At 53.0% G+C, this 20,189-nt stretch overlaps 1 protein-coding gene across 5 annotated transcripts in view; it reads right to left on the bottom strand.

The window, feature by feature from the left end:
• Positions 1-704: 704 nt before the first annotated feature.
• INCENP (inner centromere protein) overlaps positions 705-20,189 on the bottom strand; it is a 29,714-nt gene continuing 10,229 nt past the window's right edge. For 3 of the 5 annotated variants that reach the window (XM_067037402.1, XM_067037403.1, XM_067037404.1), the window contains 12 exons: positions 20,095-20,152; positions 19,900-20,017; positions 18,837-18,888; positions 18,256-18,373; positions 18,048-18,182; positions 11,356-11,465; positions 11,169-11,289; positions 10,664-10,786; positions 9,236-9,366; positions 8,021-8,099; positions 6,086-6,236; positions 705-4,587 (listed from right to left, as the gene is read on the bottom strand). In XM_067037402.1, the coding sequence (XP_066893503.1) occupies positions 4,373-4,587; positions 6,086-6,236; positions 8,021-8,099; positions 9,236-9,366; positions 10,664-10,786; positions 11,169-11,289; positions 11,356-11,465; positions 18,048-18,182; positions 18,256-18,373; positions 18,837-18,888; positions 19,900-20,017; positions 20,095-20,152 (1,411 nt within the window). In that variant the 3' untranslated portion in view covers positions 705-4,372. Of the gene's footprint in view, positions 4,588-6,085; positions 6,237-7,730; positions 7,839-8,020; positions 8,100-9,235; positions 9,367-10,663; positions 10,787-11,168; positions 11,290-11,355; positions 11,466-18,047; positions 18,183-18,255; positions 18,374-18,836; positions 18,889-19,899; positions 20,018-20,094; positions 20,153-20,189 lie in introns of all 5 variants that reach the window. The other 2 variants (XM_059069643.2, XM_059069642.2) reach the window with 1 other exon arrangement.

The following is a 20,189-nucleotide window of genomic DNA, read 5'->3' as shown; positions in this document are numbered from 1 at the left end:
GCTAAACTCACTTATTAATCCTTTTGTAGACACTGTCAAATTGTCTACAAGTCATCTCTGAATATAATTTTAATTCTTTCTTTCTCGTACCTTTTTTCTTTACTGCCCTCTTGCACTGGCTAGAACCTCCAGTAAAATGTTCAGAATTAATGACAGTGGACATCCTTGCCTTGGACCTGTTAGTAGGAGGAATGCATCCCGACATTCACCATGTTTGCTGAAGATTTTTTGGTAGAAGGGTTTTTTCAAACTGGGGAATTTCCCTTTAAATTCTTATTTGCTTAAAGCTTTTATCATGAATCAGTGTTAAACTGTCCAACTCACTTTCTGTATCTATCAATTTAATCACATGATTTTCCCCCTGTATTAATATGGTGAATTACATTAATTGACTTTCAAATGTTAAACCTACTTTGCAATGCTGGGATAAACCCTATTTGGTTAAGATATATTATGCTCTTTATATGAGTTATTTGTTGGATTTCATTTGCTAAAACTCAAAGAACCTTGATGTTCATGGCATGTAATCTTCTAGCTTTCCTTTCTTGCAACATCTTTTGTCTGGTTTGGGGATCAGAGCAATGTTGACCACATAGATGGAGCAGGAAAATATTTTTTCCTCTTTGATTTCTTGGGAGAGGTTGTGTAGAATTGGTGTTATTTCTTCCTTGAACATTTACCGCTAATGATCTAAGCCTAGAGGGTTCTTTGTGAGATTTTATTTATTTTAAAAATTTATTTATTTTTGTCTGCATTGGGTCTTTGTTGCCGTGCACGGGCTTTCTCTAGTTGCGGCAAGTGGGGTCTACTCTTAGTTGTGGTGCGAGGGCTCCTCATTGAGATGGTGTCTCTTGTTGCACAGCACGGGCTCTAGGTGCACGGGCTTCAGTAGTTGTGGTGCGTGGGCTTCAGTAGTTGTGGCATGCGGGCTCAGTAGTTGTGGCGTACAGGCTTAGCTGCTCCGCGGCATGTGGGATCTTCCCGGACCGGGGATCAAACCCATGTCCCCTGATTTGGCAGGTGGATTCTTAACCACTGTAACACCAGTGAAGACCCTTTTTGTGAGATTTTAAGCTACAAATTAAACTTCTGTCATAGATAGGGCTGTTTAGATATTATATTTTTTCTTGAGTGAACTGAGATAATTTTTATCTTCCTAGGAATTTGTGTCCATGTCATCTAAATTGTCAAATTACCATAAGTTGTTCATAATATTCTCTTTTAGTTTTAGTTGACATAGGTCATTTATTTATTCTTTTTCTCCTTACCAGTCTCAACAGAGGTTTACATTCTTTTTTTATGAGCTTCTTAAAGAACCAGCTTTTGGTTTAATAAAGTTTTCTTTATCATTTTTCTCTTTCCAATGTCACTGACTTCTGCTCTACCTCTGTTATTTTCCTTCTTCTGCTTATATTTTTGTTTGCTCTTCTTTTTCTAGTTTCTTAAAGTGGATTTGACACTTTTTCTAACATAGGCATTTTAGTGCTATAAATTTCCCTCTAAGTACTGCTTCAGTTGCATCACAAGATACAAGGTCAATACGTCAAAGTATGGAAACTGCATTTCTATATACTAGCAATGAACAAGTAGAAACCAAAATGAGAAGGACAATACCATTTATAACAGCTCCAAGAAAATAAATACTTAGCTATACATCTAACAAAACGTATACAGGATCTGCATGCTGAAACTACAAAATGCTGATAAAAGAAACCAAAGATGTAAATAAATGAAGAGATATATCATGTTCATGGATTAGTAGACTCACTATCATAAACATGTGACTTCTCCCCAAACTTATAATATATAGATTTAATGTAATTTCAATCAAAATCCCAGCAGTGTTTTTGTACAGCTTCTAAAGTTTATACAGAAAAGCAAAATTGATAGAAAAGCCAAAATAATTTTGCAAAGAATAAAGATGGAGAGATCACACTACCAGATTTTTAAGACTTATACAAGCTACAGTAATCTTGACCATGTGGTATTGGTAAAAGGACAGACCCATAGATCACCGAAAGAGAATATAAAGTCTGGAAATAGACCCATACAAATATGGCTGATTGACTCTTGACAAAGATACAAAAAAAATTCAGTGAAAAGAATAGTCTTTTAAACAAATGGTTCTAGAACTGGACATCCATCTATATGCTCCCCAAAACAAAAAAACATAAACCTCACATTAAAAAAAAATTAACTCAAAACAGATCATAAGCCTAAATGTAATATATAAATCTATAAACTATTTAGAAGAAAATATAGGAGAAAATCTTTGAGAACTGGGGCTAGACAAAGATTTCTTAGACATGAAGCCAAAAAAAGCACAATCCATAAAAAGGAAAAAAAGTTGATAAATTGGATTTCATCAAATTAAAATTTTTGCTCTATGAAAAATACTGTTAAGTGAATGAAAAGACAAGTTGCAGACTAGGAGAAAATACTGCAAAGCATGTATCTGACATCAGATTTGTATCCATAATATGTAGAGATTCTAAACACAACAGTAAGAAAACTAACAACTCAATTTAAAAATGAACAAATGAGGGACTTCCCTGGTGGCCCTGTGGTTAAGACTCCGTGCTTCCACTGCAGGGGGCATGGGTTTGACACCTGGTCCCCTGGCTGGGGAAGTAAAATCTCTCATGCCATGTGGCATGGCAAAAAAAAGAAAAACCAGAAAGAAAACACAAGACACATGAAGAAAGAAATCATGTCGAACACTTTGCTAAAGAAGATACACAGATGGCAAGTAAGCACACGAGCAGATGTTCACCATCACCAGCTATTACGGAAACGCAAACTAAAACCACGATGAGAATTCACTACGCGTGTATTAGAATGGCTAAAATAAGAAGCACTGACAATATCAAGTACTAGTGAAGATAGAGTGCAACCTGTAACTACCTTTTTGCTGAATAACAATTTTTTTCTCAAACACACTATATAAATATGCTTTTATAAGAGGTAATATTTTGACATTGTGGTTTCAACCAAAGACACACTCACCAGTTGACTCAACACAACAGTTTCTCATCAGAGAACTTATGGAACAAATTTAAATTCGCACTGTATTTGAATGAACTATAAAATGTTTTTCTTTGCATGGTGGAATCTTCTAGATTTCAGCCTGTTGTGTGCATTCACTCTTTACTCATTTTAAAAAGCTCTCTTATATTCAGCCTTGACTTTGTCCTAAAGCAGGGTCAGCAAACATTTTCTGTAAAGGTTCATAGTAAATATTCTCAGCTTTGCGAACCATAAGGTCTCTGTTGTAACTACTTAACTCTGCCCTCAGCAGAGTAGCCGGAGACAACAGGCATTCATTTCTACTGTGCGGGTTCCAATGAAACTTTACAAAAATGGACTGTGACTTGATTTGGCCCATAGGCCCAAATTCACCAACCCCCATTTCCAGGGGCTGGAGTAGGAGATGATGCAGCTGTGGCACGTTTAGAACACGGTTGGCAGCGATGGGGCAGGGCCAGCTTCCATGGACACTAAGCATTTAATTAGTAGCTGCCTGGATTTGTTGGAGAAACATCTCAACTACTTGCACGTACTGGTCCCGAGGTAGTTTCAAGAGACGGCCCCTTCCTAACCCAGATCTCCTGCTTCAGCAGCACGTCCACGTTCTTAAGTCCTTTCACCATCTGTGCAGCAAGGGTGGGTGGAGCCTGAGGCGTGGAGGAGCTGAGGGCCTCTCTGAAGCAGCAGAGCTGTGTCAAGAGCCCAATTCCCCTGACCTCAACTCCAGGTCTTACCCACTGAATGAGCCCCCCTTTACAGGCGGGGCGCTCCCCAGAAAAACAGGAAGTACCATCACCTGCCCCAACATGAAAGTAACTGAAGCGTTTCTCAGGCTTGTCCAGGGCTGGCATCAGAATCACCCACTCCATCGGCATCTCTGGGGGTGGGACCCAGGTGACCTTGACGCACACACCCCAGGAGAATAAGCAGTTCCTACTCCTCCAGCCCATCCAGCAGCCCGAGACAGGGCCAGGGTCCAGGGCTTTCTGCAGAGAAGCCCAGTCTTCATGATACTCACAGCAGGCATGAAGGAATAGACTTTATTAATCTAGCTCTCAAACACTAGAGGCTAAAATTCAGCTGAACTCTAACAATCTATTTACACAGTGCTGTCAGCAGACCAGGCAAGGCTGGGCCTGGGTCTTCCCCGAACACCCATCAATCAAGCTCAGCCTCCCAACAGGCCTGAGCCGCTTTCCCCCTGTAGCCCACAGAGGATGTTTATATACACTTGACTGAACCCTCAGCGACAGGATACAAGGCAGGATGGCACCAGACCAACAGAGACACAGACATATAGACACAGATGAAGGCTGAGACTGTTGAGCTGGCCCGAGGGCCTGGCTCAGTGCTTTTTCAGGCTGTAGACCAGGCTGCCAGGGACCCTGGTGCCCTGCAGGGGCGGCGAGTTCCACACGGCAGAGCTGGTGCGCTTATGGTAGCGGGGCTTGCTCTTCTTGAAGATGTCCTCCAAGTCCAGTGGGAGAATGGTTCCGAAGAGCTCCAGAAGGTTCGGGGGGTGGTAGTACTGGTGGATGATGGCCTGGCTAAGCTGGGTGCCTGCAGGAGGACACCAAGGGCTGGGTCACTGCCCTGGGGCTCCCCCTGTCCCCCGACAAAGAGCCCTCGTCGCCCTCTCCACCTCAGCATTCCTTCACCTCCTGACAAATCAGCCCCTATCAGGGCCCTCCTCCAGCCGCGCCCCCCTCCACCCCAAACACTGATAACCTCTCACTGCGCGCTCCTACAGCTGCTCTCCAGCGACTCACGTGAGCCAGGCGCGCGGCTGAGCTCACTGGACGACCCCCTCGTCCCCATAGCCACCTCGGAGGCAGGCCCTCTACCTGCCCCGGTTTACAAGGGTGCCGTCTGCCCAGAGGCACACAGCTAGAGACTGGCGAGCTGGGACTTGAGGACAAGTCCAGCTCCACAACCAAAGCATCTGATGCCATCCTCGACTGCCTCGGTTGGCTACTCATCTCATCAGCACCACAGCCCCACAACGCCTGGTGCAGGCTGACATGGCCGGTGGCTCAGAGCCCGGCCAGCGAGGCTGAGGAGGACCCCGGGGGTCGGGAAGCAGAATGTGTGCCCAGCGCTTGCCCTGCACCAGGCCTTCCTACGCTAACTCACTTCATCCTCGATAGCCCTTCTCAGCTGGGTGCTCTTAGCACCCCCATTCCACAGATGGGAAAACTGAGTGAGAGTTTAAGTAGGCTGGTAAAGGTCAAGGGCTCCCCGGCCACGCTGACCCCTGCCCGCTGCCACCTCCGGAATGACTGGATGTTAAGGAGACGAAGTCCGATTCCAGTCACTGGGGTTCAGATGAGGTGAAACTCACAAAGCAAGCTCTCTTCTGTACAGCGCTGATCCCCTCCAGGGTTCTGGGCCCTTCCTCTGGGCAGAGAGACTGCAGTCCGCCCCGACCCCAGTTCGGCCAACTCCGTAAGGCAGCCGCTGCATATGCACTCACCCTGCTCGCTCCCCCCACAGGCCTTGCACCCAGGCCCGAGGTGGCGCCTTCACACTTAGCCACACTCCTGTTTAGAGGCCTGTAAACTCAGCGCCCAATCCTGCTGAGCCTCAGGTACCCCCGTCCCCATCTGCAACTCCTCTCCCAGCTGGCTGGAACCCCTTGCTCCAGCTCTGTGTGCTGCCGAAACCCCGCTGCTCTGAGCTCTATTCCCACCCCCAGGCAGCGTATTTGGGTCCCTGTGGCCTGCTGGGCGGGACTCCAAAGGGGCAGCCAGATAGAGTCTGAGGTGGGACACCCAGCACCACGCCTGCCGGCAGCCAGCTGAGATCTAATGCATCTGCTGAGAATGGAAGCGCCCAGCGTCGTAGGTCTGGTCCTCAGATGAGCCCACTGGCCACGGGGCGCCCATCCTTCCCCAGGCGCATCCCGAGGCCCGATGCAGACTTGTCGGCCAACGACTCAAGCTGCCAGCCCACGGGTACAACGGGCTCCTGACCCCCGCAGCCGCTGAGCCACCCCCTCCACGGCTCGAAGTCACAAGTGGGGACCCAGCTCTGCTGGGGAGCTCCGGGCCCCACTCACCTCTGGCCCAGTTGGGGATGGGTTTCCGGGGATGGGCCTCGTCATCGGTGGAGTCATCGCTGTTCAGGTCCATCCCGTAGTTGTCCGGGTTGATCTTAGGGGGCGCCCTGTGTCCCTGGGGAGTCATCTGATACGAGGTACAAGCTGGAGACTGGGAAAGATGAACAAGGCCTTCAGCTGCCTGCCCTGCAGGCTGGCGTCTCCCACCACTGGGGAGCGTGGGGCTCTCCCCTCATTTCACGGGAAAAAAAGAAAAAGGTTCAGGGGTCGCTTTTTAATTTAAAAAAAAAAAAAAAAAAACACACCACATACATGACTCCATGTCTTCCTTTTTCACGTGAAAGTATGTTGTAAACATCCTTTTAGGTTCGTGTCAGTGTGTGTCCTGTGACCCGCAGCAGGGCACTTCACTGGGAACCCCACGATTTGTAATTTAACCATGCGGTTCAGCTAACTTCCAAGTTTTCAACATCTTAAACCGTGTTGCAATGAAAACCTTATATTACCTTTTGTTGGTAACAGCATTAATAGCCTCAATGCGTGTCATTAGGGACTGGTTAAAGACATTCTGGTACCAATAACTGGAACACAGCGGTCAAAAGTAAGAGATTTGGGCTTCCCTGGTGGCGCAGTGGTTGAGAGTCCGCCTGCCGATGCAGGGGACGCGGGTTCGTGCCCCGGTCCGGGAAGATCCCACGTGCCGCAGAGCGGCTGGGCCCCTGAGCCATGGCCGCTGAGCCTGCGCGTCCGGAGCCCGTGCTCCGCAACGGGAGAGGCCACAGCAGTGAGAGGCCCGCGTACCGCAAAAAAAAAAAAAAAAAAAGTAAGAGATTTACAAGCAGTGAAACAGACAGATGTCTAGGATACATTAAATGAAAGGAAAAAAATGAGAAAAAAACCAAACTGCCAAATGGTATGAATTGTGGACTAAATGTCTGTATCCCCGCCCCCCAAATTCCCATGTTAAATCCTAACCCACGATGTGATGGTATTTGGAGGTGGGGCCTTCGGGAGGTACTCAGGTCATGAGGGCAGAGCCCTCATGAATGGGATTAGTTCCCTTAGAAAAGAGAGCTCCCTCTCCCCTTTGGCCACGTGAGGACACAGCGAGAAGACGGCCGTCTGTGAACCAGAGAGGAGGGCTCTCATCAGACAGTGGACCTGCCAGCGCCTTGACCCTGGACTTCCCAGCATGCCTGTCGTTTAAGCCACTCAGTCTAGGGTAATTTGTTGTAGCAGCACGAACAGACTAAGACAGGATGTATAGTCTGTGCCCATTTAAAACTATGTAGATGTGTGTGTGAGAGAAAGTGTGTGTATAAAATATATTTATACGTAAAATATAGAAAGATATATACCAGACTTAGACTTTCCCTCTGGGGATACCTTTCTTTTGCTTTTGCTTTCTATTCTTTTATAAAGTTTAGTTTCTTTTCTTTTCCTTTTTTTTTTTTTTTTACAACAAATTCTACTTTCCAAATAAGGAAGAAGATATATTTCAAAAATAGTAAAAAAAAAAAAAACCCTGGGCCAACTGTATTCTTCCACTTTCTTATGGTCCTGATATATACAGCTGTGCCTCCAGCTACTGGGAAGAGAATGATCAGAGCCAGGGGCCCTCTCCACCCTGGTGCCCGGGCCTCGCCTGCACATCCACGGTCACGTTCAGGCTTTGGCTGGCTGCCGCGGCCTCCCTGGCTTTCTCCTCCTGCTCCTCCTGTGGCCGCTTCTCAGCCAGGCGCTGCTGTTCTTCCTGGGACCCGGCAGACGGGCGGGATGTCATGGACCACGTGTGCGTCCTCCCCTCCCCCACACCAACGCCGCGCAGCAAGGCAGGCAGGGCGGCTTCCTGCACCGGGGGGGCCCCGGACCAGGCCTCCCCAGCCCAAAGCTCAGGGCAGACCCCGGGAGACCACAGGCCTGGCTCCCCCTTACCTTTTTCTTCTTCTCCTCCAGCTCCCTCAGCAGCCGCTCCTTCTGTAGCCGCAGGGCCTTCTCCCTCTCCTGCAGCTCCCTGAGGATGAGCGAGAGCCTGTCAGGGCAGGAAGCGGAGGCCCGGCCCTGTTCCGTCCTCACCAGGGAAGCCAGGCCCCTGGCATACGCCGTAGAAGAGGGAACGGCAGGACGGGCACGCCGGCTAAGAGCCAGCAGCTGCGCTTGCGCCCAAGGGGCTAGAAGCGCACAGCCGGGGGTGCGGGAGCACTCAGCCTCGAGGCCCCCCAAACCGGGCTCCCGCTCCTCCACACAACTTAGATCTCTGTGCCTCAGTCTTGCCTGCTGTACAATGGGGAGCACGACACCTTCCCTCCAGAGCTGCCACGAGAACACAGTGAGGTCATCTGAGCTACCGCCACTCGCCCTGACCCACAGGCCAACAGCCGGCCCCAAGCCTGACCCGAAGCAGGGAGGGGCCGTTCTCGGGCTCAGAGCCACCTCCACTTACTCGCTCGTGACCCTGAACAAGTCACGGGACCTCTCTGGACCTGTGTCCCCTTCTGGGAAGTGGAGCAGCTGGCACCCACGCTGCAGGTGTCTTCAGGTGAGGATTAAACAAGGAAATGCATGGAAAGCGTGGGGCTCGGTGCCCGCCCAAGCTGCCAAACGCTATGACCATCACCCCCTGAAGCCCCGGGCGCTGCCTGACACACATCCAATTCAAAAGCCACATCAGCTGCCGCCCTCTGTCCCCCTCCCAGACTCCTGTCTCTGATTCTGCCCACAGGACCAGGGGCCCCTTTGTGCCAAACCAACACGATGGCCCTGGCGCAGTCAGCCCTCTGGTTGTGACCCACCTCCTTCTCCACTGGGCCTGTAGCCACCCACAAAGACGGACACGGAAAGAAGTGCCGCCTGGTGTTTCCCAGCTCATCCGGTTGGAAGCAGAACAGAGACACAATCCCGGGTGACCCTGCCCGTTCGTACTCCTTGAATCTCCAGCAGCCAACACACCACGTTTGGGTGGTTCGCCTTGTTTGGAGCCAGGAAGAAAGCCTGTCCTTCTTTTCCTAAGTCCCGAGCGAAGGCGGGAGCTGGCTCTAGCTGACGGCTACATCGGTCTCTCACCCACACACCACACGCACAGGAGGACAGCTGATGTGGCGGCGAGGTGCTGCAGGGTCACCTGGGGGCCGGGCCACCGGGACCCCTCACCTCTCGGCCTGGAGCCGCCCCTGCTCGCGCTGCTCCGCCAGCCTCTTGGCCTCGGCCGCCCTCCGCAGCCGTTCCTGCTCCTCCTCCTTCCTCTTCTGCAGCAGCTCCTGGGAGCGCTTCTCCTCCTCCTCCTGTGACCAGAGAGCAAGGTCAGGGTCCGCAGGCCAGCCTGGGCTGCAGAGGCAAGAGCGGGTCTGGGAGGGAGGAATGGAGGCGTGGGGGGAGGAGCGGCTGGCCGGAGGGCCTGTCCTTCCCAGCAGCTCCTCTCCCGTCAAGAACAGCAGGGGCCGACTTCCCTGGTGGCGCAGTGGCTAAGAATCCGCCTGCCGATGCAGGGGACACGGGTTCGAGCCCCGGTCTGGGAAGATCCCACGTGCTGCGGAGCAACTAAAGCCCGTGCGCCACAACTACTGAGCTCGCGCTCTAGAGCCCACGAGCCACAACTGCTGAGCCCGTGCGCCACAACTACTGAAGCCTGTGCACCTAGACCCCGTGCTCCGCAACAAGAGAAGCCACCACGATGAGAAGCCCGCGCGCCTCAACGAAGAGTAGCCCCCGCTCGCCCCAACTAGAGAAAGCCCGCACAGCAAGAAGACCCAACGCAGCCAAAAATTTTTAAAAAGTAAATAAATTAAAAAAAAAAAGAAGAGCAGGGGCTGAGTCCAGGGACACTCCGTACGAGGCTCCATCCACAAGGACCACTGCAACCCGCTTGAGGAGCATCTTGCGACAACTTCTTTTGCTGCAGCAGCAGACTTAGTAGTTAAGGGTACAGACTGGAAGGAGCGAAACTCATGAGCTGGGCGACAGGAGGCAAGTCACAGAAGCCTTCTGGCCTCGGTTTTACCCTCATTGATAAAATGGGGACAACAGTCACGCCCACGCCTCCTAAGACTGCTGAGTTTACATCTGCGATGCACTTAGAACAGTGCCTGGCACAATGTAACTACTCCACAAATGTTAGCCATTGGTCTTATAACCCCCTAATGACAGACTTGTGTTCCCTAGAGTCATAAGACGGACAGTGCCCAGGAAGAGGCGGGCTCGTAATCTTAGAGGCAGAACGTTTAATCCTCACAACAACCCTATCCAGCAGATACCACTGCTACCTGAAGGAACCAAAGCACAGAGAGGTCAAATAACCCACCCAGGGTCACACAGCCAACAGATGGCAGAACTGAGACTGCAAGTCTGGCTCCGGAGTCCGTGCACTTAACCCTCAAACTGCTGCCTCTACAGAAAACACAAGGCAGGTCACCCTCCCCGTCCCCACCTCCATGGCCTTTGTTAAACCTTCTTGTGAGCTCAAGGCAGCCAAGACCCACCAAGATCAACCCGACAGAGGGGGGTGTCCCCAGCGGCCCAGGGGCACGGAGGCAGTGCCGTCCTCCCCCGCCTCCTCCTGACGCCCGAGCCCGGCGCTCGTACCTGCTGTAGCCACCTGAGCCTCCGCGCCTCCTCCTCCTGCCTCCTGCGCGCCTCCACCTCCTCCATCTTCTTGGCCGCCGCCTTCTTCTTGGCTTTCTCCTCGGCCAGCCGCTCCTCCTTGGCCTGCGGAGCCCACCCGCAGACGCCCATTGGAGCAGCCCCCCGCCACTCAGCCGTACAGGGTGGGGCCCAGTACTCTGCGGGGCAGACACTCCATGTCCCTGTGGCCCCGGCTGGCTCCCCACAGCCCGGGGGAGGGGGCACCCGGGGGCCAGTCGTGCCAGGAGCGCAGGGCTGTGCTCGGTCCAGGGCAGACCTTCCACCCTCCACGTGGCTCAGATCACACCCCACGGCCCACGGGCGGCCAGGAGAGGGATACAGGGCATCAGCCCCGTTAACTTCCCGAGGGGTCCAGTCCTAAGCCTCGGGCCGCCCCGTGTGATGGGCCTGGGTCCCGCCAGCGCACAGCCCACGGAAGCCGCTGCCCACAGCCCAAGGCCTGTACCTTCTCCGTCTTCTCGTCGATCTGAGCGAACTTCTGCTCGATCTGCTTCTTCTTCTCCTCCTTCATCTGCTCCACCCGTTCCCGGGCCTGCAGCACCTTACGGAGGCGCTCCTCACGCTTCCTGCGGGCACAGGGCGGTCAGGGGGGCCCAGCAGGGCCGGGGGAGCCGGAGGGGGCGGGCACTTACAGCTTCACCTCCTCCAGCCGTCGCCGCTTGTCCTCCTCCACCTTCTGCCGGCGGAGCTGCTCGGCCTCCTCCTTCCGCCGCAGGTTCTCCAGGCGCTGCCGCTCCTTCTCCTGGGGAGGGGGGGGTGTGTGTGGCGGTGGGGGAGTGAGGGCAGCCCCGCGCTGGGCCAGGACGACCCCAAAGGCCTCCCAAGGGCCTGAGTCACGAGTGCCCTCACCTGAGCCCTGCCAAGTTGTGGGCAACACGAAAGTCAGGCTCAAGACTGCATGATTCAGATTGATCTGCTGAACCAACTAGTACTTTTAAAAAGTTGTTTTTGAAATTATTATGTAGCCATATCACAAGAAGTTTGGAAAATAAAGGGAAAAAATGCCATCCCTAATCTACTTCTGTTAGCAGAGGTTATAACTATATAAAAAGTTGTATTTGAAAAAAGAGTTAAGAACGAGGGACTTCCCTGGTGGTGCAGTGGCTGAGAATCCTCCTGCCAAGGCAGCGGACACGGGTTCGAGCCCTGGTCCGGGAAGATCCCACACGCCGCGGAGCAACTAAGCCCGTGCGCCACAACTACTGAGCCTGCGCTCTAGAGCCCGTGAGCCACAACTACTGAGCCCACGTGCCTAAAGCCTGTGCTCTGCAACAAGAGGAGCCACTGCAATGAGAAGCCCACGCACCACAAGGAAGAGTAGCCCCCGCTCGCCGCAACTAAAAAAGCCCACGTGCAACAACAAAGACCCAACGCAGCCAAAAGTAATAATAAAAATTAAAAAAAAGAACCAGATTGGGAAGGGACAGAAAGGCAGCTTTGAAAGTTATGGTTAATGTTCTATTTAAGGGGGTGGATGGGTACACATGTGTTAATTCTTTATTAGTATGCTTTATAACTTTTATGAGTGTACACACACACACACAGTGTATCGACTCTTTCCTAACAGTTGAAAAAAAAAAGAAAATACTGTCAAATGCTAACAGAGGTTACTATATAGGCTGGTGACATAGATTAGGGATGGCATTTTTTCCCCTTCACTTTCCAAACTTGTGATATGGCTACATACCAATTTCAAAAACAACTTTTAAAAAGTCCTAGTTGCTTCAGCAGATTGATGCTGGTACCTTCCTCCTCCACAGGCCCAGAAAGCCCCAGGGGCACGGCCATAGCAGTAGGCAACCAGCAGGACAGGCGGGGCCTCCAAGCCCTCCCTGGCCAAGGACGAGACTGGTGCTTTACCAGTAATGGTCAGGGGATAAGGGTAGAGGCTGGGACCTGGCCTAGAGGCCCACCCCTCACCCCAACCTGGCTCCCATTAGACACCACCTCTGGGCTAAGCCACCCATCGGCCTCCCTCTCTCTGTACTAGTTACTGTCCATTTCTCCTTGGCCACTGACCTTGACTGCAGATTTCCCACCTAGAAATCTGGCCCCAAGGTAACACCATCCTAAAGATGGAGAGAAGGGCTCTGGTTAGGGGTGAGAGGGAGTAGACACTCCCATCTGTCTCTCCCAGTACACGTGGCTGTATAACCTAACAGAATGCACGGAGCAGTTATTTGAGGCCTCTGCAAGGTCAATAGCCGCAGGCAGACTGGGGAAGGAGACCAAACTTTGAAGCATCACCGAACCAGCAATGAGCTGAATGCATTTTTTTCCCTCCAGCACTACTCAGTGAAGCCTGAGACCCCAAAGAGATCACCGAGGTGCTGACAGAACTCCGGGAAGAGCCCTCTGGTTCTGACTCAAAACACTGTGTTTTTTTCCCTTTTCTCCCTTCTCTCATGCTCTGGCCCACATGCTGTACCACAAACAGGTACAGCAGCAGTTACTGGAACCTGCAGAGTCAAAACTCAAGGAGAACCTTCCATGCCACACTATGGAGCTGTGATCCCAAAACGCTGGGAAACACTGTTGCCTTTCTTTCTGTCTCCCAGCCGAAGGCCCTCAACGTGGTTAGGGGAGCACATAGCAGAGTAACTAAGGCCCCAGCTTCCTGGCTGGGGGGCAGAAAGGGGGAGCCCCAGAGAAGAGGAAAGTAATGGATAGATTGAGAAAGTAATACCATAAGGTTTTTATGAACTCCCGGGCACAGCACCAAACTGGAGATGTTTGGATTTGACCCGAACTATCACACCTGAAACTTTGAGAACTAAACTCACAGGCCGCCTGCCAGATCCCAGACAGACTGCTGACTGGCACACCCACGACAGATCCAAAGAGCACTGTAAAGGCTTTGAAATGTGAACGGATGTTGGAACCACAGGCCACAGAAAGCAGGTTGGAACCACAGCCAGAACCAGTGGGTTACTGCTAAAGCAAACTATCAACAGTCTCCATAAGATTTAAACAAGACCCAGAGTCTCCTAACATCACATTCAAAATGTGCAGGCTGCAATCCAGAATTACTAAGCATACAAGGACCAGAAAAATCTCAACTCCCACGGGAAAAGGCACCAATGCCAAGATGTCCGGTTGGAACTCTCTGACAAAAATGCTCCAACAAATAATCACAGCACTCTTAAGACAACTGGAAAAACAGAAAATCTCAGGAACTAGAAGATCTAAAGAAGAAGCAAATGGCGATTTTGGAACTAAAAATACAATAACTGAAAAAGAAAATTCAGTGGACAGATCCAAGAGCAGAATGGAGAAAACATGAAGATGAATCAATAAAATTTATCCAATCTAAACACAGAGAGAAAATATACTGAAGAAAAATTAACAAACCCTGAGGGAACTGTGAGATGACAACAAAAGTTCTATGAGGACTTCCCTGGTGGCCTAGTGGTTAGGATTCTGGGCTTTCACTGCAGTGGCCTGGGTTTAATCCCTGGTTGGGGAAGATCCTGCAAGCCGTGTGGCACGGCAAAAAAAAAAAAGTCTATGAAATGCTGAAAACAACCCCAAAACCTTGAAGAAATAATGGCTGAAGATGTCCAGATTTGCTGAAAGATATAAATCTACAGATTCAAGAAGGTCATCAAAACCCAAACAGGATAAACCCAAGGAAACTCATGTCCAGCCACAAAAGAATCAAAATGCTAAAAACTTAATATTAAAACAAAGGAAAAAAAATTCTGAAAAGCAGGCACCAGAAGAAAAAAGACACATTATCAGGGAGCAATGATCTGAATGACTGGGGATTTCTCATCAGAAAGTATCGAGGCCAGACGGAAGGAGCATATTTTAAGATTGCTAAAAGGAAAGAACTTTTAATCTGGAACTCTACCTATATTCAGTGAAAATATCCTTCAGAAATGAAGCGAAATAAACTTTCTCAAATAAAGGAAAACTAGAGAATTTGTTGCCAGCAGACTTCTTCTCAAAGAATTGCTAAAGGAAGTTTTTCAGACAGAAGAGAAATGATACCAGAAGGAAAACTAGAGAATTTGTTGCCAGCAGACTTCTTCTCAAAGAATTGCTAAAGGAAGTTTTTCAGACAGAAGAGAAATGATACCAGAAGGAAAGGTGAAGCATCAAGAATGAAGAACAACAGAAATGACAAATATCTGGGTAAATATCAACAGACTTCTTTTCCTCGAGTTTCATTAAAATATTTGACAGTTGAAAGCAAAAATTATTCTGCTGGAGTCATCGATGTATGGAGATGGAATATGTAAGACAAGGATTCCACACAGTGGGAAGTCAAGGCATCTATAGGTGGTAAGGTTTCTACATTCCAATTCAACTGATAAGATACCGATGCTAAAGGGAATGTGAAAGTTAAGTATGTAATGCCTCAGAACAAACATTAAAAACCCTCAAAATGATATAATCCAAATCGCAAGAGACAAATTAAAATGGAATACTAAAAAACGTCAAGGGACCCCAAAAAAGGCAAGAAAGGGGAAACAGAAGAAAAAAACAAAGGTAACAGCCAACAATAATAAAACAGTAGACATAAATTGAAACATACCACTAAATATATCAAATAAGACACTGTTAGATTTTAAAAAGAAACAAAACAACCACCCTGACTCAACTATATGCTGTCTACAAGAAACTGACTTCAAATGTAATGATTGAGTTCAGAAGCATTATGCTGAGTGAGAGAAGCCAATCTCAAGAGGTCACCTGTTGTATGATTACACTCATGTGACATTCTCAAAAAGACAAAACTATAGTGATGAAGAACATGCGGTAGGGGCTGGGGAGTTTTGTGGGGTGATGGAACTGCTCTGCACCCCAACTGCGGCAGTGATTACATAAACCTATGCTTTCACAAAGTATAGATTTCACCGTCTGATAATTTTTAACATAAATTTTACTGTAAAATGTTTTTTAATATAAATTTTTTTTTTTTAAAGATGGAAAGAGAGATGATCATGAGTCATAGAAGCCAAGCTGGGGTAGGAAGCCAGGCTGGAGGAGGATGCTGGCCTTGGGAGGACCCCTCAGGGAGGGAGCTGGTGGCCTTTTGCTCTCCAACCACACGGACCCAGGGAAACCCAGCAAGAGGCCACACTGGCCCGCTGGCCTCTGAGGAAAGCACCTGGGAAACAAAGGCCACGTGGCATCTGGAGCGCTCACCACCCTCTCTCTTCCTGCCCCTAGACTCCTGCTCTCAGCAGGGCTCAGCAAAACAGGCTTTTGTCCTGAAGCTTGACTATTAGGGTTTCCCAGCCCAGGTCAGAGAATTTATCCTGTTGCACTGTGAATTTTATAGAAAACAAGAGTTTCTTAGGTCGCAGAATCCGTGCTTCCTCTCTGCCCCAACCTTGGAAGGTGGGCTGCTCCCCACGGGCCACCATCAAGCCCAGAGCAGAGGGTGGGAGGGATCCAAAAGCTTGTGCAGCCCCTTCTGCCTCCAGGGGGCTCAAATGAGCAGCCTCTCTGCCATCCATCAAACCACCACTTCACGCCGATCCACGTGCTGGGTGTTTGGCACTTGCTACTACTCCCTGGTTCACCCAATCTCCCTGAATGAACCTCTGTCTCCACACTTTGTAGCCAAGGAAATTTAGGCCCAAAGGTTAGGAAACCAGTCCAATGCCACAGCGACCTACCTAGGTAGGTCCCCTGGCCTCCTGAGGACTGTCCCACCCGCGCAGATGTCGCATGCAGGGACCTGGGCTCCCCAAAGCAGGAAAGGGCAGCTTCCTGAACCTCTTGGTCATTCCTGCAAGGCCCTGATCAGTCTGGGGGGGGCACAGGTAGTTCCTTGTAGGAGGAAAAAGTCCGAGGCTGGTTCACTGCTGTGGGCCCAGGTGCCTCGTAGGGCCCTGGCACAAAGACAGGTACATCAGGACCACACAGCCTGCTTGCTGGCATGTTGGATGACACGCCATGGCCCTGTCCACCCAGATGGGACCAGCCTTCTTGCAGGAGAGGCCAGTTCAGGACCTGCCTGTCCAGCTGCTGGGCAGCCTCTTGACTCGCCAAGCTCCACGGCAGTGCTGCTGAGGCCCTAAGACCCCTGGCTGGAGGCAGAAGCCCTCCAGGTAGGTGGCCCCTCAAAGCGCCAGTGGACACTAAAGGACTCAGGGGGGCTGCAACCTTGCAGCTGCTCGGGAGACCCTGGGAGCTGGGACTGTGGGCCGAGCAGGTCCCAGGCCCCCGTGGCTCCCTGCACACAGCTGGTGGTCCAGCTCAGCTCTGGGGTGTCTGAGAAGAGAACAGCTTCTGTCTGTGGCCTTCTTTCTGGAGGATGGCACTGACAGTTCCACCGTTACCCAGCAGACCCAGATCTCCTTTCCCCACTGCCCCACCCCTCAAGGCAGCAGCTTAGGTCTGCGATCCTGTAAATCTCGGTGGCCTGGGATCAGAGATGCCTCGTCTATTCTCTTTGCAGCCCCAGACCCTGAGGGCCAGCCCGGCACCGGGGAGGTGGGAGGGACGTGGCTGGGGGGGAAACACTGCAAGATGTGGCCTGGTGACCCATCGCGGGTCACACCCCCTCTGCTTCTTCCTGCCTGGGGACCAGTCGCAGGTCACACCCCCTCTCATCCTCCTGGGCAGGCTCTGCAGAGGGAGGACACTGGCTCCAGAACTGCTGGGCCGGCGGGCCAGCCAGCCAGCAAGTCTAGCTCACCTCCCACCTCCCGGCCCCCTTAACGCCCCCACCGATGATGTTAGTGCCTCTACAAGTGCTGTCAGTTTTGCAGGGACAGGTAAGTGCTTACGGCGGGTAAGTGCTGCGTGGAGCTAGGTTACAAGGACAGGGAAAGGTTTTACTTACAACAAAGCTGCACTGTGGAGGAGAGGAGACAAGGAAAAAGCCAAGAGTTAATGCCAGGCGGAGGGCATCCTGGAAAGTAGGAGGCCCTCCCGAAGACACCATTGAGTCTGCTTGGGGCCCGCGCCCTCTCCCAGCGCCACCACCTCCTCTCGCGTCACCCAGCCCTCATCCCCAACAAGTCAGCGTCCACGTGAGTCCCTCACCTTAACTACTCAGGCCGCCGGGAAGGAACGGGGGCGGTGCCTGGGGACGGATAGCCATGGCGGTGGCCAGCCAGGCCAATTCTGCAATTTCCCAGCCCCGGATCCAAGACCCGGGAGGTCACCCTGAGCCGGCCGAGCCTCTAGGCTGCAGCGCAGAGCCCAAGGGGTCGGGACAGTCACTAGATGTCGAGGTAGCCCCGGGCCACAGAGGCTCCAGCTGGTCCTTGACCAGTGCCAGGTCACCCCCGCCTTGGCCCAGGCCCCCTCTGCTCCCAGCGGCCTGGGGACACACCGCAGCCTTCGGCCGGGACGCCCTCACCTTGGGGTCCACGCGCAGGGGAGTGTTGCGCTTCATGAAGGACTTCATGCCGCTGCTGTGAGGGGTCGAGGTCGGGGTCATGAGCGTCTGGTTCCTCTGCACGGTGTGCAGGAAGGCCCGGAGGGGCCGCACCACCTGCAGGGGGACCAGGGTCAGACCTCGTGGGCGGGGCAGGGGGCGGAGGGAGGGCAGACGCGCACTCACTCACCTTGCTGGCGGGACAGGGCGGGGAAGGGGTCTTGCTCCTGGGGGGCTGCAGCTCCTCATCCCCCAGCTGCTGCCCCTCGTCCAGCTCACTCACGGCCTGCTTGTAGCTGCGCTTCCTCCTGCCGGCGTGCGGGTGCAGCAGTGTCACAGGGACCGTCCTCGCATCCCCCACGGCGCCCCCCGCCACGCCCCAGAAAAGGTCACCCTTGTGGATGGAACTGGGCCCAGCCCCCGGGACTCCAGACTGAAAAGCCCTGCAGAGGTGGGCTCTGCCTGACCGACCGTCTGCCGCCCAGTCAGAGGAAGGGGAGTGACCAGTCCAAGGTCACACGGCCAGGAGGACACGGGGGGGGGGGGGGGGAGCGGGGGGCGTCTGGGATCCCGTGGCCCACCCCCAGGCCAGGCTCCTCCCACAGCCTGAAGCCACCTCCGTTCTTAAGTGAGAGCGCCGGTCCCCACCCCTGCTGAGAGGACGCGGAGGTCCCTGACCACAGGCCCGCCCTTCCCGAGGGAGGACTCAAGGTTCGTGCCCCGCTGGGCCCCCCACAACGGTCGCCCGCACACGCCTTCCCGCGTGCAAACCTGACACTCTGAGGTGGCTCCTTGGGGCCATCGGCTTGGACGGTCTGGGCCTCTGTGGAGACAGAGTTTCAGGGGGGCGGTCGGGAGAGCCCGGAGGGGTCAGGGGAAAGCGCCCACCGGCGGCAGCCACGGCTCTCTGCCCGGCAGGCCCCAGGGGAGCCAGGAGCATCCGGCGGGGCACCGCCCGGCCTGGACCCATCTGTGGACGTGCAGAGCTGGCACGCTGCCCCCGGCCCCTCAGATCCCTCGCCCCCAGGCCTGGCCTCTGGGGCGAGAGCAGCAGGACGGTCCCAGCGAGGGGGCCCTAACCACATCCCACCCACCTCTAGCACCGAGAGCCAGGGGCAGAGACCTGTGGAAGCTGCAGGCTCTAACGGGCCCCTTGACTGGCTTCGGAATCCCACTCCTCCCAGCCCTCCCGGCTGGGGCTGGCACGGGGGCGGGGGCCTCCTGAGCGGGGTCAACGTGTGGGGTGCGGGTCTGTACGTTTCATTTCTTTACCAGGAGGAAGCGCCCGTCTCTCCCCCCGCTCTCCAACACTCTTTACTCCAAAGGGTCCCGGCAGCCGCCTGGGGCCTATGGGGCTGGCATGGCCATTGTCCTACCCCCGTCCAGCAGCTGGGGGGTGGGGGGGCCGTGTTCAAGGTCTCACGGCTACAGCGCTCCTCCCACCAGGGAGATGCAGGCCAGGCCCCAGAGCCCACAGCTCTCACGCCATTTAGCCAGGAGACCCACAGAGGTTGAGAAGTGAGCCGGCGACAGAGACAGAACGCGAGGCTCCAGGCCCTGACCCGGCACGTTCGCAGTTAATGCCCCAATTCAGCTCCCACCCCCAGCTTCCCGCACCAACCAGCCACGGCCACCCAGGGCCACTCGGCAGCGGCTCCAGCCAAAAGGTGGGAGGCGAAACGTGCAGACCCGAAGGAGATCGCTGCACCCTGGGTCTCATTTTCCCTCGGCCTATCAGCCCGGAAAACTGGGCTTGCCTCTCCTCCGAGATGAAGTCAGGCCGAGGCCACCACAGACTGCATGGCCCTGAGGGTCTGTAGGTCAGAAGACTCACCCTGCCGCCCTTCAGCGGGCATTCCGTGGCCACCGGCCGCAGGCTGCGAGCCGGGTGTGCTAATGGCGATCTGGGTGGCGCTGTGGAGCCGCAAGGCGCTGCCACTGTTCTTGGGGACCTACGGGAAGAACCATGGCTTTAGGGGTCTGCACGTGGGACTCGCAGGCCTGCCCCTCCCCGGCCTGCCCGTCTCACCTCCGGCTCAGCTGTCTCCTCTGGCTCCGCTTCCTTGCTGGGCTCCTCCGCCGTGGGGCTGGAAGCAGAGCAGGGGGCACTGTGGGACCCGCCCG

This window comes from Kogia breviceps, chromosome 7, assembly GCF_026419965.1.
Source record: "Kogia breviceps isolate mKogBre1 chromosome 7, mKogBre1 haplotype 1, whole genome shotgun sequence".
Classification (NCBI taxonomy): Eukaryota; Metazoa; Chordata; class Mammalia; order Artiodactyla; family Physeteridae; genus Kogia; species Kogia breviceps.
The sequence above is the reverse complement of the archived record's forward strand: the minus strand, read 5'-3'. Positions and strand labels throughout refer to the sequence as shown.